This window comes from Candoia aspera, chromosome 1 (genome assembly GCF_035149785.1).
Source record: "Candoia aspera isolate rCanAsp1 chromosome 1, rCanAsp1.hap2, whole genome shotgun sequence".
NCBI classification, from domain to species: Eukaryota; Metazoa; Chordata; class Lepidosauria; order Squamata; family Boidae; genus Candoia; species Candoia aspera.
Genome location: NC_086153.1, coordinates 165,582,273 through 165,598,940, shown reverse-complemented (window position 1 = coordinate 165,598,940; position 16,668 = coordinate 165,582,273). Strand labels below are relative to the sequence as shown.

Here is a 16,668-nt window from a genome sequence, read left to right as displayed (position 1 = left end):
TGATTTCTTTTGGGGGGGCAATATGTCATGTTCTCATTCTAATGTCTGGTTAACATTGTAACGTTTCACATGTCATTCTCTGTTCCCTATCCCTTCACCCGGGGTTTTTCCATTCTGTTGCCCTCCCTTGTTTTGAGGGCTTGGAATGCATGTTTGGGTTTGCGCTCCTGTTCAAGGTTACTTTCCCAGGCGCGTCTAACGGCATTCAGCACCTGGGAGGGGGAGCGTCCTGACGGGCGACGGGGCGGGACCTGCCCACAAGCAAGGCTTTTAAGTTTGTATTTGGCGCGCTTTTGCTCATTCTCAGCTTTCTCTGTATTTGCATACTATTCCTTTAATAAATCAGTTATCTTTAAGCCCGAGCTTGTGAGACTGAGTATTTGGGTTTAGGCAATCATTACACACAGAGGAGGATGAAAGCAGGAGAAAATGGCAACAGCCCGGATAGAGTAACATGTATAGCGCTTCTCATGTTTGCTTATTACATTTTTATCCCTGCAGTAACAAATATTTCTTGGATTCCCAAAAGGAGTGTGAACACAATAAAATTCAAAAATACAAAGTGATATGCAAAATGTAACAACAACAAAAACACAAGTCCTAACACAGAAAAACAACAACAAACAAAAAACGGAAATACAACATGTAACAAATAAATATTCCAGCATGGATGATAAAGATGTTTTGCAAGTGTAGACTCTAAAGGCTTGGAAGAAGAGGACCACCTTTGCCTGGTACTCAGAAGTAACCCCCCCCCAAAAAACTCTGTTGGGGGTGCGTCTCTTTGGGAAGGGCATTTCATAAACAGGGGACCACTGCTACAGAGATCTTCCCTCTAAAGGCCATGTGCCTTATCACTCCTGAGAGTGATGCACCAGCCATGCATATAGAGGGAAAGGTCAAGCATCCACATACCTTGGCCCTGGGCCACTTAGCCTAACCTGTGGCTTTGCCAAACTGTGCTGAGCCCATCTTTCATGACTGGTGACCCTGCTGCACCTTATCTTTATACACCTTCCCTTTGGGATTGTCTCTTTAGCTACCACATATAGGGAGGGGCATGATTAAAACAAAGGAAGTCAGTGAGTAGAATCTGTGGAATCCATTAAACCCTCCTCTCTTTTTTGCACAGGGTTCAGGAAGTTCAGATTTCAAGGTTATAATCTCTATACCTCCAGCATTAAAAATAACCAAACTCTCCCCCATCCCTCCATACATTCAAAGATTTGAATTACTTGTTCACAGGAATTAACATAAAATGTACTCTAAAATTTAAAATGTATGATTTATAGGCAATGTTCATTAAACAATACAGATATACATCTGACTCATATGTTGCTGTGAAAGGTGAAAGGTGAAAGGCCCCGTGTGCAAGCACCAAGTCATGTCTGACCCTTTGGGGGGATGCCGCTTTCATGACATTTTCTTGGCAGACTATAGAGCGGGGTGGTTTGCCATTGCCTTCCCCAGTCGTAGTTGCTACCTTTTAAGAATTCAAGAATTTAGTAGTTAATTTATTATATTTAAATTAACAGACCCAATGCTATAATACAGTTAACCTAATAGGACTTTTAAGCAGACTTGCTTAATATTAGAACAACCCTGTTCTTACACATTTTCCAGGCATTCAAAAGTATATAATTTCAGAAGCCATTGCAAAATTTTATTTCAAATGTTTGTTCGCAATTTCTAGATGATCATTCTCTAATGTGCAACTAATACATGGAAAAATAAATCCTCAGAGAGGTTAGGGTGTTCCTCACCAGAGAATCTTTCCACTATAAATTAAAAACATCTCTGCCCAGGCATTTCCGGCATTTCCCCTAACAATTTACAGCTTCCCTAATAATTGTTTATTAATGAATGGCTGGCTCTATTGCGTTGTTGTTTTACTTTTTAGTATTTTCATTTAGGTTTTTTTTTTAATTGTTAGGATGTACTTTCAGTGTGGCCATTTTCATATTTTAAACCGCTGAGCTGCTGAGCTTGCTGATCAGAAGGTCGGTGGTTCAAATCCATGTGACGGGGTGAGCTCCCGTTGCTAGTCCCAGCTCCTGCCAACCTAGCAGTTCGAAAACATGCCAGTGTGAGTAGATTAATAGGTACCGCTTCGGTGGGCAGGTAACGGCGTTCCATGTAGTCATGCTGGCCACATGACCACGAAAGTGTCTACGGACAAACGCCGGCTCTTCGGCTTTGAAAGGGAGATGAGCACCGCCCCCTAGAGTCGGACACAACTGGACTTCATGTCAAGGGAAACCCTTACCTTTTTATTATATAAATAATGTAACAGTTTTAGGTAATTTGTTAAATAATACAGGCTGAACCTTTTTCGACATAGTTTCCAGAGGCATTATGTATTTATGGAGATTGGGGAATGCCAGTGACCTTACCCCACCCCTCCATCTGATTCCATTCAAGTGGGAGGGACCCCTTTCAGCACATTCTGGCAATCATCTCTTCTCCATAGGCCTTTATCATGGTCCTCATTACCCTAGTGTGCTCTGGGAGCTGTCCCTTGAATAGTATTCACTCTAAGGCAACAATGATAAGATTGACGTTAGAATACTGTGCCTGTGTGTACACCCTCACACATGTGTGTTGCTGCCAGTGCAAAGAGAGAGCGTCCAGGAGGGCAGCTCAGCCTCATATTCAAACTGGGCCCAGATTTGGTTCCACTGAACCAATCAGAATCCATATCTCAGTTTATAAATGGGGCGTTCAGGAAGATGCCTATAGTCTATCAGTCTGTTTTTTCTCAGTCAATTTATTTACACACCTGTACTGACTATCTGTCAACCCAGATGCTTTTACATTCTTGCCAATGATGCTAGACAGGGAAATCAACAGCTGTGCAGAAAAAGATTCTTGGACTCCTCGGTTTACTGAGAAGAGCAGCAGAATAAAATGTTTATTCTCCAATAAGTGCATGGGCATCATCCAGGCCGGGAGTACCACGTACAGTATGGAGCCTACAAACTTTTGTTTGCCCTCTCTTTCTCCATTCCTGAAATTACCTGAATGGCAGTTTTAAGAAGGGGGGAAAGGGGAAAAATTCAGACTGGATGGTTATTTTAGGATCATGGGAAGAGGGGTGGAGTTTTCTTAGAACAACCCCTACCATTATTTTTTTGATTTTACTTTTCCCGCAGGTTTTTTGCTCTTTTTATTTTTTCCCCTTTCACTTTATTTTAACACTTTCACTTGGGTTTCTGTGCAGTGTTTTTGTTGCTCTGGGACAGAGAAGTACCAAAAATACTGTTTTCTGTTTCATTGTACAGTTCGTAGACATCTCCCAGCATTCTGCCCTGCACATACAATCTTGCAGTTAACTCAGCATGTCTGCCATTACATACTGTAAGCTCCAGTGAGCATCATCCATCAATATTTTCTTCACAGACTCTTATTTTTTACTCACTTAATCTTCTTTGTTTGTTGATTCTATTGTCCTTTGTTAATACCGTTATTATTTGCATCTCCAGTCAGAATGTCCTAGAAATAAATCTGTACTGTAGAATCAAAACCCTACAAAATTCCCTTTCTGTCTCTACATTTTGTGCAGGGAACTAATCCTTCCCTTGCTATATTAAGTGCTCTCATCAAACATTATTTATGATAATGGAAAAATCATATATGCCAGACCAAAAAAATTAACAAATAAACAAATCCAGACTCCATTGCACTGACAAGTTGTGGTATGCATCCGAAGCACACAATGCATCCCAAGCACATTTTCTGGCACAGATGGTGGCTGGTGGGAAAAAGAGGTACAGTGGAGATCAGCACTTGGGACCTCCTACAGATTTTGTTTGGCCAATTAGCAGCCACTAAAAACAACTACAGTACTCTTTTCCACTGAATTTCACAAACAAATCATGCTGAATTTTGCTGGAAGGTTGCCTGGAATCATGGACTATACATAATGCTGAAGGATAATTATTTGAAATGATATAGATCAGAAAAAAAATAAGATGACAAATGAAAAATATAGTAATATTTAAGACTTAATATAGTAATATTTAATTACATATACTGTAAAATTATGTATTACAAATGTTTTAGAATGGACTCGTTTAAATTACATATTTTCACCTTTCCAAATACAACAAGGTAAGACTAAATCTTACGTATGTGCACGCGCTCTTTATCTGTTTATCTTAAATTTTAAGAAAATATTGGGTAGTAGTAGCAAAAGTATGTATGAGAGCATGTAATCCCGTCTGTTAAAGCTTTTATGCTAATCTGGATCTCTTAGAAGCAGACTGATGGCTGCTGCCAAGGGTTGAATTTTTATTTTCTTTATTAATGCATTTAATTTATTAAGTGTTCGTTTGTCATGGCTTTTATCTTCTCTCTCTGCTGCCATACGTTTCCCAGTTTGGACATGTCCAGTTTTCCTGGTTACTCCCACATAACTGAATATTGTCCCCCCACAAAGTTGGCTACCCTGGTAATATTCAAATTCATTGATCCTGATTTATACAAAATTGGCACAAACACTAGGAGGGAAACATACTATAAATACAGGATACTTACTTTTTGCCCCTTTACTCCACCGCAGTCACATTTTCCACAGCCAGAACAACCCTGTAATTTTAAAAAAGCAAACCATTAATTTGGTAATATCTACAACAAAGGTTATACTTTGTTAGAGAAGGTTTGTTAGAGAAAAAGTGACTGGACGCGGTGGCGCTGTGGGTTCAACCACTGAGCTGCTGAGCTTGCCGATCGGAAGGTCGGTGGTTCGAATCCGCGTGACGGGGTGAGCTCCCGTTGCTAGTCCCAGCTCCTGCCAACCTAGCAGTTCAAAGACATGCCAATGTGAGTAGATTAATAGGGAACGCTTCGGTGGGCAGGTAACGGCGTTCCGTTTGGTCATGCCGGCCACATGACCATGGAAGTGTCTACAGACAAACGCCGGCTCTTCGGCTTTGAAACAGAGATGAGCACCACCCCCTAGAGTCGGACACGACTGGACTTAATGTCAAGGGAAACCTTTACCTTTACCTAATGAAAACATAGCTGTCCACTCAAGCTGCTTAAACAATGCTGACTCCATTAAAAAGCCAATTTAGATTGTAGGTACAGAGAACACAAATCTCTCTAGCTGTAACCCTGGCATTCCTTGGGAAATACACATTCATTTTGAAGCTTTTATCTATGAATTGATCTGCCCCATAACTGCATAATTGCAAAGATGCCCTTTTGCATGTTCTCCTTCACTGCTTAACCCCAACTGGGGAAATAGGAAATCAAGGCTACTGCAGATTATATCATGCCGCATGATGTACTGGATGTAAATTTAGCACCTGCCACACCACTGCAAAAAGCACTATTAAGAATCATCATATTGCTCTCACTCATGACAGTAATTTGTCCACAGAAATATTTGGTATAGAATAACTCTCTTATAGTAGCAGGGGCAGCCTGCTTTCCACAAGTCGTAAATGCAACTTGGACCTCTGTGTTGCAATCTTTTTTTTTTCCTAAAAAAGATAAAGGTTCCATCCCACTGAGCTTAACTCCTGGTGACTTCGTGAGCACAGGCTTCTAGTTTTCACGGCAACAATAACAACGTGCCTTACCACTGTCTTCAGTCAGGACGGTCTTTTTAACTTTCCAATCCAGCCTATGCCCCTGAGATTCCGCTAACCAATTCTGACCCTGCTAGACAGCTGCAAATGTCTTAAGAGACATTCAGCCTTCCCCGTGCTGATCATTCTTAGATATGGCAATTTTATGCAAAAGAGCTCAATTTCATATGTCCTATCATCTGGAGGCCATGAACCAGAGCTGTCATTCAATGAACAGCCTGCATAGCTGGGAAATAACATCTAATTAAGTCTCTCAAAAAGTTTCCTAATCTATTCAGATTCTCTTGAGGAAGTAAAGGAAACCCTCACACAGTTTAACTGATCTAGTCTGAGCAGACAGTAGTTCCTTGATCTGATGCAATCATACAGCAAAGAGAGTTAAAAACCACTGGAGTGGTTTGCCCTTGCCTGCTTCTTCCCAGGGCTGAGAAAGAGAGGGACTGGCCCAAGGTCACCCAGCTGGCTTGGTGCCTAAGACAGGACTAGAACTCCTGGTCTCCCGGTTTCTGGCCTGGTGCCTTAACCACTACACCAAACTGGGTCTCTAGCTTTCAATTACATAATATATTTTCAAAATTCTACATTTACATGTGAATGTTTTTGAGGTAGGTCACTATTTTTGATGAAAACTTTTGTAAACAATTGAAAGGCTATCTGTTTTGTTGTCAGGAAATTTTGAGAAGAAACAGTCCCCATGGCTTTTTCTACCACAAATCTAATAAAATATAATAGAAATAGTCCAGCATGACTTTGTGAACTGATTCTTAAAGTGCCATGCTTTTATGGCTAAGGTCACACAACACACAGCTAAAAAGTGGGTTGCTTGTTTGTGTTGTGTGGACTCCACCACTGTGGTTCAAGGTTCATAGCTTAGTGTATTTCTTTTATTCAGTCAGTTGGATTTCTTCTGCAACCAATGATTAAGCAAACTGTGGCCTAGCATTTTATGGGAACCCAGTCTGTGTCTTCCAGGGCATTTTCCTAGATTAATTAAAGCTTTAATGCATGTTTGGATTAGCCATGATATCATGCACTGCATGCTTCACTAGAACTCAGTCTGGGACTCTTGAAATACGTGTGTGAATAAACAAGGTTGTGAGTGCAAAGATAAAAACTGAGGGTTCTGTCCTGCTCATGACAAGCTTAACAGTTCTTCAGATAGGCAGCCTCTCAAAACATACAGTACATGGTACTCAAAACCTATGAACACACTTCCCTTTTTTAAAAAAAATGAAGTTCCGGTGGGATCTAGGAAGGAGGGAATGAGTGAAATGACCCAGAACCAATGGCGAAGATCTCCTTGTCTACAAAGTTACTGTTGGTCCCTCTGGAATGGGGAAGGTATGTGTATTTTTATTAAGCAGGTTTAACAATACAGTACTTAATGGCATCTTTAAATGAATTATTTTAATTGTAGAAACAAGAAAAGGATTGATGTCTCCCTTCCTCCATGCAGCTAACTAGTACCACTTCAGGCTCCACCACCACCACCCCGGCCCTCAGCTGTTCTTAAGTTCTTAAGAAGATCTATTTCCTTTTGGCCTCTGAGTTATGGAATCAGAAAATGAAAAGCCAAGGGAGCTCTTCCTGTACACTGGCTGGATAAGCCAGAGAAACAAAACACAGTAGATTCATTCATATAACACACTTAACCTTGTTGCTTGCATAGTATGATCAAGAACCAAATAAGCTGAGTTTGCACAACATGCCCAAAAATAAAAAATAAGCAAGGTTAATACAAACCAAGCTTAGAGTGCTGTGGCAGCTGCTGGGTCTAACTCATCTGCTCCAATGTGTTTTGTGAACACAGCCCATATAAATATTTATGTTTAAAGAAAAAAAAGGAATAGAGGCACAAGTAATAATGTCACATTCTTGGTTATTTTCTAGGTTTAAATCCTAGTGGTTTAGCTGTGTTCCACAAATCAGTTCATTGCCTTCCTACACCTAGGCACAAGTTGGTCTGTCACCCAGAGGAATACACATGAAGCACATTTGTGCATGGCTGTATGTGTGTATACATATCCACATTATAGAGAGTTCATGTGCACAAATGCATGTGGGGAAACTAATGTGTGGGGAATGCAGTTTTCCAGTGTGGTGGGGGTAGAGCATAATATATATGTGATGCACGTGATATGTACTGTATTATTTGTATATCCCTCTGTGTGCATACATAATTTGCATATGTTTGCACTGACACACACGTAACCTTGAGCCGGAGGTTAGCAAGCCCATTATATAGATTGTGTTCTTTCTTATCAGATTTTTACCACAGATTGGAGAGTATGTTGTAAGTTAAAACTTTATTATGTAACAGTTTAGACATAGACCCTCATTGTTCGCCCTTTTGCTTCCTCTCCCAAGTCACTCCTCTTCCTGCATGCTACATTGTCACATTCCACATACATATTTTCACTACAGTATGCTATCAGTATTTCCAAGTATCTTATATGTAATACGATGCATCTGCTTCGGGTTCCTGGCCATCACCACATAGACAAGTCCAACAGTTCAGAGCAGAAGAACGGGAGTCTTCTCCCTTCTCAAACAGTGCCATTCAGTTCATTCTAAGCGACTGGTAAACTTTCCACAGGATCAGTGCCACCCAGGCACAGCAGTTTGAAGAGCAAGACCCAGGACACAGACAGGGAAATGTGCTCTCCACCCGTTGCTAACTAGGCTTCCCAGAATCTTTCACTGCTGGCAATGCTCTTTGGGGCTGCTGGACTTTACAGATCAGCAGCATCTGGAAAGCTGCTGGATTACCTTTTCTGACATATGGTATTACTTTGTATGGCACACATTCCTCCCCAAGCATTTTCATTAATGACCATGTTCTATATATGATGGACTCTATGTACAGATAGGGATTGCTTTGCTTTAAATGCTGTTGTTGATGGGCAAAAAACTGAGCTCAGAGACATGAGGTGGCAATGGTCTTTTTTTCCCTCTCCATCTTCAAGATGTGCACACTTTCTAGCAAAAGTAATTGTGATTGTCCCATAGGCATTTTTATTTTAGAAAAGAGAGAGACGTATGCAAAGTAGTGCGCTTTTGTTTCTTTAGTCCTTGTATTCCAAATAAGTATAAAGCCAATATGTTTAACAAGATTTGTTAAAAATCCAAAATGGGTATGATCTAGTGTTAGGAAAGGAGCTTCTAATTGTACATTGTTATTTTCCAGGACTTGCCAAGAGCATTCTGATCTCTTATGCTTTGGGTAGTGTCCCGTCATTGACTCAGCCAGCAAGGCCAAACATCTGTTGGATTTTCTCTGTAGGAAGTCATATCCTCTAGATAGGTTGAAAAAGAAATAGAACCTCTCTTTCCTGAATCAAGAGGAAACATTCATTTTGAACTATAGATACATGCCCAGAATACATAGGGAAAACAATACAGATCAGAAGTTAGGAGGGCATCTATGAACTTTCCAAATAAAATATTTTTTAATTTAAAAAGCAGCTCCAAAGATTTCAATGTTCCTGTATGAGATTTCTTGTGAAAATGCTAATCTCACAAGACTTAAATGGATTCCAGCATTTTACAGAGGGATAATGATCTTTCATGATTTGGGGCAATTTTTTAAATTGGAGGTGCGGGGAGCAGATTTGAGCCCTCACACAATTTTACCCTGAAAAGTTTGCCATTGCCTCATACAGATCATAGAACAAGACCCAAGAATTTGTGAGCATAAAAACCTTTCCTTTCCACTAATGAGCACCTGGACTGGGGGGGAAATGGGGATAATGCCCTCTGAGAATCCTGAAAAGGCAAGAATTTCCTTTCTGCGCAGGACTTCCAGAAGGCATTATTTATTTATTTATCCTTCAGTCTGTGGAATAGTATTACCTCCAGGTATTAGCACATGTGACACAAAAGCTTCATCTGCCAAATGTTGCATCTGCACATCTGTCGGTCTTGGACTGCCTTGGAACATCAGCTTGCCAAGAAACAGTCGAAAAATCCACATCAATTTTGTCCTGATAGTGAGAGGGCTTTGGAGGCTGGAAAGACCCATAAAAAGCTGGTTTCAGAAATTAATGAAGGGTTCCTTCAAGCAACAATCTTACACTTGTGACTCTTATATACTGCAGAAAACATGCTAAAACTTCCAGCTCAAACACAGAGTTCCCAAATTATAGCCAGGTTACATCCACAAAAGCACCCTTTCAACGGTGTATGGATGTTTAGAGCAATCTTCTCCATAAGTATAGTTAAGTCCCCATTTTGGGTTCCATGATGGAAATGTGTAAATAGCCATTTACGAATTCTATACGTATATCTCTTTAACAAACAGACATGAGGAAATGGCATCTTGTCCACAGAAGAGAGTTGAATGCCAGGGCCCATATTGTAATGCATTTATATTCTGCACCTTTGAGAATGCTGCCTGGAGAAAATCTAGGACATCATTCATTTTCCACTAGTCTATATCTCTGTCTACTCACAAGATGAGTAGGTAACCCGCTAGATATTACACTATAACATGTTAATGGGATGTATTATAACATGGTTTTCAGGATTTCTCTGGAATATCTCAGGCCTTCTAACCATTTTCTCTCAACCTCCAGGTGATGAGACAGAACATGTACAGATATTAATGCAATGTTATATCCTGAGATACAATAGTCTCATTCTGGGGAACACAGAACATCACTGAATCATAAGATGGGCAAGTCTAGAAACCAGAGATAGCACAGTAACGAACTGGGATAATTGTGCATTTCCTCAGCAAATGCAGTTTCATCAGACTGATAACCCTACAATGGACACAATATAAAAGGAAAAGCAAAGATGTGCAAAATGTTTTAAGGACAATAAAATGAAGGTGTGTATCTTAGATTTCTCCCTTAGCCAGCACGAAAGAATAGTACTGAGCAGAATGTACACTGTGACTACCACCACCCTGCAAATAAAAACATTTCAAAAACAGGATACCAGTTTGTACAATCTGTCATTCCCATTCATGAGTTATTGATCCCTGTTTACTTTTCCAGCTTGTTTTTAAGCAACTTAACGCTAAGTATAAAAGGCTTTTTCTTCCAATGCATTATTGCACTTGTTCCCAAGGGTTACACTGATACTTGCAACACAGATGTCTTAAAAATCAGTTTGAGATTTCTTTATAATTCCCTTAACAATTTTTTTTTATTGTATGCTTTTTAATATGTTTATCATGAGTTTTCACTTTTCAGTTTGAAGAGATACATAGTTTTATGCTGTCAATGTTAGGATGCATACTGGGAATACATTTGTGCATTAACAAATATGCCAAATGTTGACATTTCATAATATGTTCTGAAACATCAGTCTTTAAAGTGACTTTACAGATGTGTTGGCTTCAAACATTAATCATATGTTATAGCTCTGGATAGTTTTGCTTGGAAGACTCTACTAAAATTGGCAAATTCTAAATTTTTTGTACAAGCTTACATGGAAAAAGTCCTAAAAGCAAAACTCATTTCTGAAATGTACACACATACTTTTATGACCCTTTTTTTAATATATTGAATTCATGCTTAATTTTCTACGCTGGAAAGTTCAGGACCTTCCTCTGTCATTTCTGAAGAGAAAATAAAAATACAGTTTTCCAAGTGACCTGTTAAATATGCAAAAAGGAGGTTGAGAGAAAGGTAGCAAATCCAGAACAGTTGTGCAATTTATTTCAGGACTCCTTTTGTTTTAGGTCTTGGTGAAACACTGACCCGGGAGATGAGATCTGTTTCAGTGGTTTAAAGACCAGGGAATGTTCTGTTCTGTACTGTATCCTTTGCATTCTTCTTGACTAAACTGATTCACACCCTGGATGTACTTCTGGATCCTGCTTTCTCGTTCTCAGGCATCAAGGGCTAGAAAATAACATTATCAGTTTTAGCCTGAGTTGGCCATGAGTTTGTGGTTAAGGGTTTGTGATCATTATCCATAGAATGGCAGCCTCTTATCTGGCTAGAGGACACCTGCCTGGAAGAGAGTTTGGAAGCTTCACCTGGGGCAGAATTCTCAGATTAGTACATATTACAGAGGGTTCCAATCAGTTTCCTGGCCCAATTTAAAATGTTTACATTTAAAACCTGGAACCTGTGTATTTCAGAACATTTCTCCATTCTCATTGATCAGAAATGGATTTTTAAACTTACTGTTCATAAGACTTTAAATCTTTTTACAAACAGACTGAGGTCTTCATCTTACCTCCCTATGCAGGAAGACCTCAAAATACTGTTTCTGTTACCATGCAGAGATGTTCCTGATTTCTCTGGTTGTTAACAGCAATCATTAAGCTATTATCAGAAATTGGAACCAACAGCTTGTAAGAGGTTTTGAAATTAGGCCTAAAATTATTTGAAATTAGTTTTAAATGCTAAGTGCAACTCTGGGGATGATTATTGCTTATCACTGATTTATTTTACACATACATTTGTTCTGTATTTTTATTATAAGTCACTCTATAAAACAAATAACCTAATAATGATTGGGTTATCAAATTTTTGTATAGAGCATTAAGATACTCTGGTGTAAGAAATTCTGGAATATGCAGATTCCTGCAAGCATAACATTTATATGCCATCTTTTCCACATAGCAAATAAAGATGGTCCAACACTTTTATTTTTTAAACAAAGATATGGATGTTTTCCCATTATGCAACAGCCGTGAAGCCTAAAATAATAAAAGTTTTTAAAAGTTTTATTAAAATAGAAAACTTAGAAAAATGCATTGTTTGAAAACTCATTTCAGATATTGAATTATAATCTGTTGCATCTTTCCCAGTCTCCTTCAAAATTCTTTTAATTCAATGTTTCTTGTATTCTGAGATACCAAATTTATACATCTATATTTATGTTCATGCCTCAATATTCAGAACAAATTGGATTGTTCTGTTTTGATTTTCCTCAACTTTCTTGAAACTATGTGTGATAATAATAAAACTTAATGTGCCCTGACTATGCATACCAAATTTCAATTCAAAATCTCAGTGTTCAGCAGATTTATTGTATTAAAATGATCTTTAACAGAATAATTTTCTGTTAGAAAGTCAGCCAATAGAACAAAGACCAATGAATATTTAATAATAAAGACTTCAATATCTTTTGAGGGAGATGGGCAGTGATGAAATTTGATAAATAAATATTTAAATACAACCCAAATAGGAACATCTCGGCTTGGATTTGTTTTACACATGTAGAGCAATCACCCCAAATGACCTGGATCTCAGAACTTACACATTACAGCCAGAGCTGCCAGTACTGGGCTATGAACAGCTGTGTGAGGTGAGCCAGGAAACAGAAGCTGTGGGGCACACCAAGGGTCAGGAGCAAGGAGCAAGGCAGGATCAAAGGACAAACCAGGAGCACAATAATGAGCAAACTAGAAGCCAGAAATGAAGAACAGTCTATTACGCAAGCACTCACCAAAGCTTAAGAATATTCTGAGGTTCAAACCAAGCTCATGTGGAAGAAGCAGGAAGACATTCATAATCATTTCTGAACAGAATGAACTCCTGGGAAAAGTCAGTTTAAGTATGTAGGTACTTTATGGAGAATGTTATCACCTGTAGTTCATTGGTTTATACTTTGGAAACTGTTAAACAAATACCTACAGCTCTTTGGCAGTGGCTAGATTATTTGAGGTTAACCTCAGAGTCTGCAGAACATTCAAGAGAGAATGAGGCCCCTCAGTTCATGTAGGGATTTATTAGACAAAATAACTTGAACTGTTTCTATACAAGGCACACTCATATATCGACCACATACTAATTTTTGCAGTATATAAATAAATGAATAAGGAATTGGATATCAAATAAACTGGTATATAAGAGCTCCCACCAGCATTTCTGTGCAAGACTTTAGCAGTTACTACACATCTGAAGCAATTTTATTATTTCCATTCCAGGGCATTAACAAAGATAAATTAGATATTTTGCATCCAAAATCAAGCCATCTCAAAATATCATTACAGATTTCCCCAGTTAATATGGCTAGGTGTCAGCTGTAGGACAATCCTACATTTTTGGCCAAGTTATGCCATCCAAACAAGACAAAATGTGGCTAATCTGGGTAATAAGGTTGGTGTCTTTCAACAAATCGTAATTAAGATTAATCAAAGTTTTAGACTTGGGCAGCATGCAACATATGCTAGAACCCTTTTTATTACAGTAGATTCTGGCATAGGCAACTTGCTTAGATTCTACTATTCTTTTAAATTATATGGATACCTCAGTTTAATAGAAACAAAGTAAAATGGTACCCTACATGGTTATTGCTGTAAGATATTTTTTTTTGAAGTACTAGACAGCACAAGTTAAATTCTACTTAAGAAATCCATGGGAATGTATATTCATGGGCCAATTAACAGAATAAAAGGAATGAAAACATAGATAAAATTTATGTAAACTGGGTTTTTCTATTTGTTTTAGTTAAAACAATGATTCACATAACAGACGAAACTGTTGTTTTTATTAAATCAGACTGTAGTCATATGGATTCTGGAAAGATGTCAGGAGCCATTGGATGCTCTGGACCACCTTATTCATCAGCTTTCAGAGGGAGACCACAGGGAACCCTTAAATTCTCTGTTACAAAGCCCCTCTTTTTCCACATAACGCCCTTCCACAAATGAAGAGGTGGTAAATTACTTCAGTTTTTGAGTTCCGTGTTTACTCTGGCCAGCTCTGTAAATTAATGTCTATGATAAGATGAACACAATGACAAAATATATTAAACATTCTATAGATGTGCAATTAATAATTATATAACTATATAATCTATACAACTGACTTAATATGCCAGGTGTTTTTTTTCTATTTTATTATGCAAATTTATACTGCACATCAAAATATTTTTTGAAAATTAAGAATACATCTTCATTTTAGACAGCTTATTGATGAAATTTACTTTGAAGTTCATTTACAATAGTTAACACTTTTTTTTTATTCAGTGCTGTATCATATCCTGTTTAAAAGCAGAGGTTTGTATTGAACTGAACAAGAAAGTCTGAACAAGAAAGCCTTTCCATTAATTCAAAAGAATTAACCCAGAAAAAAAACATCAATAAGTTTCATGTAAAGGTCAAAAGTGAAATGATTCTTTCAGATCCCAAGCAACTTTAAAACAAATCAGTTCTAAAGAAGTTATTTAGAATGTATTACAATGTCATTATTATTCTTTTCACAATTTAGAACAAGCACATATTTATATTAAAAGTTGATCAAAGTTTCTTTCTTTCTTTCTTCCTTTTTTGAAAAAAAGAATAAGTAGTCAGTTGTTTTTCTTTAATCTATGTACTTTATCTACCAACTTTTCTCAATAATGAAATTAAAACAGAATTCTGAAGTATACTAAGGGCACAACAGATATTCATGGAACTGGCATATTTTCATCACCTTTTGCTTATTTGCACTGATCTTTGTTTCCTGAACTGGGGCAATATCAGATTTAAATATCAAGAAACAGGTCTCAGCAACAATGTGAACTCTTATATAGTTTAAATTAGACTAGTCTAATATTGGGAGAAATTTTGTTTTGCTTGCCTTATTGGAATGATTATTAATTTACATTTAAGTAACCAAAATGAAGGATCTAAAGTTCTACACATACCCAGAATTTGAAATGCAATTCTTGACTTAAAAACATGTGTACAAAAATGAATGTGTCAGATTGCATGCCAAAATGTATTTATTAGGAAAAGTGCATAAAAAAATAAATGCACATTTATTTCAACTAAAAGAAACTGCTGAATGACATGGAAATCTAATACATGAGTGAGTGAGTAAATGCAAAACTGAAATGAAAACATTGGGAATGACACAAACATCTCTAATCCTGAAGACCATTCAATTAGCTATAAAGCAAAGGATTTATCTGATAGCCGATTGCATTAACAAAAAGGAGTCTTGAAAAACTATGTAGAGCAGTGACTAGGACTAATTAACAAGCATTCAGTCCTATAATGCAGCATATTTCTAAGTGACAAACACCTGAAATATTAAACATAGTTTCTTTGGGAAATTATTACTATTTTTATGATGTTCCATAAATCTATTATAATTCTACAGAGGAATAATCTGATTTTACATCTATAATCTTAAAAAAGGCAAACACAAAAGAATATAGAGAGGAGAAATTGACAGAAAGTTGCCCATTTCTAAAGAACACTGTATTTCTAACAAAGTGAGGGGAAAACTAACTAACGTTCTGTCTGGTTTTTAACCTGAATATACACAGAATCAAGCTTTCTAGATATTTTCAGTTTCTTTCCAGAATATACTGTTTTATGACATTGTAGTGCTAATTTACCTCAGCATCACCATATAGACAGACCCTAGATGAAAACCTGGTTTTTTCATTTATTTATAATTTTTTACCTTCAGCAAAGGATCGTTACCTTGTCGTGGTGCTGGAGATTGAGCACCTCAGTGATGCCATGAGCTAAACCGTGAAGGGCCACCCAAGATGGGAAGGTCATGACAGAGAGGTCAGACTAAATGCGATCCCTGGGGAAGGTCATGGCAACCCACCCCAGTATTCTTGCCGTGAAAACTAAATGGATCAGTACAACCAGAGATATGTCGGTATACCATCGGAAGATGAGACCCCCAGGTCGGAAGATGGTCAAAATACTACTGGGGAGGAACAGAGGATGAGTTCAAGTAGCCCCAGATGTGATGACGCAGCTAGCTCAAAGCCGGAAGGACGGCTAGCGGCCGACGGTGCTGGCGGTGAACGGCGAATCCGATGTTCTAAGGATCAACACACCACTGGAACCTGGAATGTAAGATCTATGAGCCAGGGCAAAGTGGATGTGGTTATTGGTGAGATGTCAAGATTAAAGATAGACATTCTGGGGGTCAGTGAACTGAAATGGACTGGAATGGGCCACTTCACATCAAATGACCACCAGATCTACTACTGTGGACAAGAGGACCACAGAAGAAATGGAGTAGCCTTCATAATTAATAGTAAAGTGGCTAAAGCAGTGCTTGGATACAATCCAAAAAATGATAGAATGATCTCGGTTCGAATTCAGGGCAAGCCATCTAACATCACAGTGATCCAAATATACGCCCCAACCACAGAT

General features: G+C 38.2%; 1 protein-coding gene across 1 annotated transcript in view; it reads right to left on the bottom strand.

Moving 5' to 3' along the window:
* The window catches only part of COL4A1 (collagen type IV alpha 1 chain), a 147,699-nt gene that overhangs the window by 108,125 nt on the left and 22,906 nt on the right, over positions 1 to 16,668 (bottom strand). Inside the window, exon 2 of the mRNA XM_063317784.1 lies at positions 4,537 to 4,587. Coding sequence (XP_063173854.1) covers positions 4,537 to 4,587 — 51 coding nt within the window. The remainder of the gene's footprint in view (positions 1 to 4,536; positions 4,588 to 16,668) is intronic.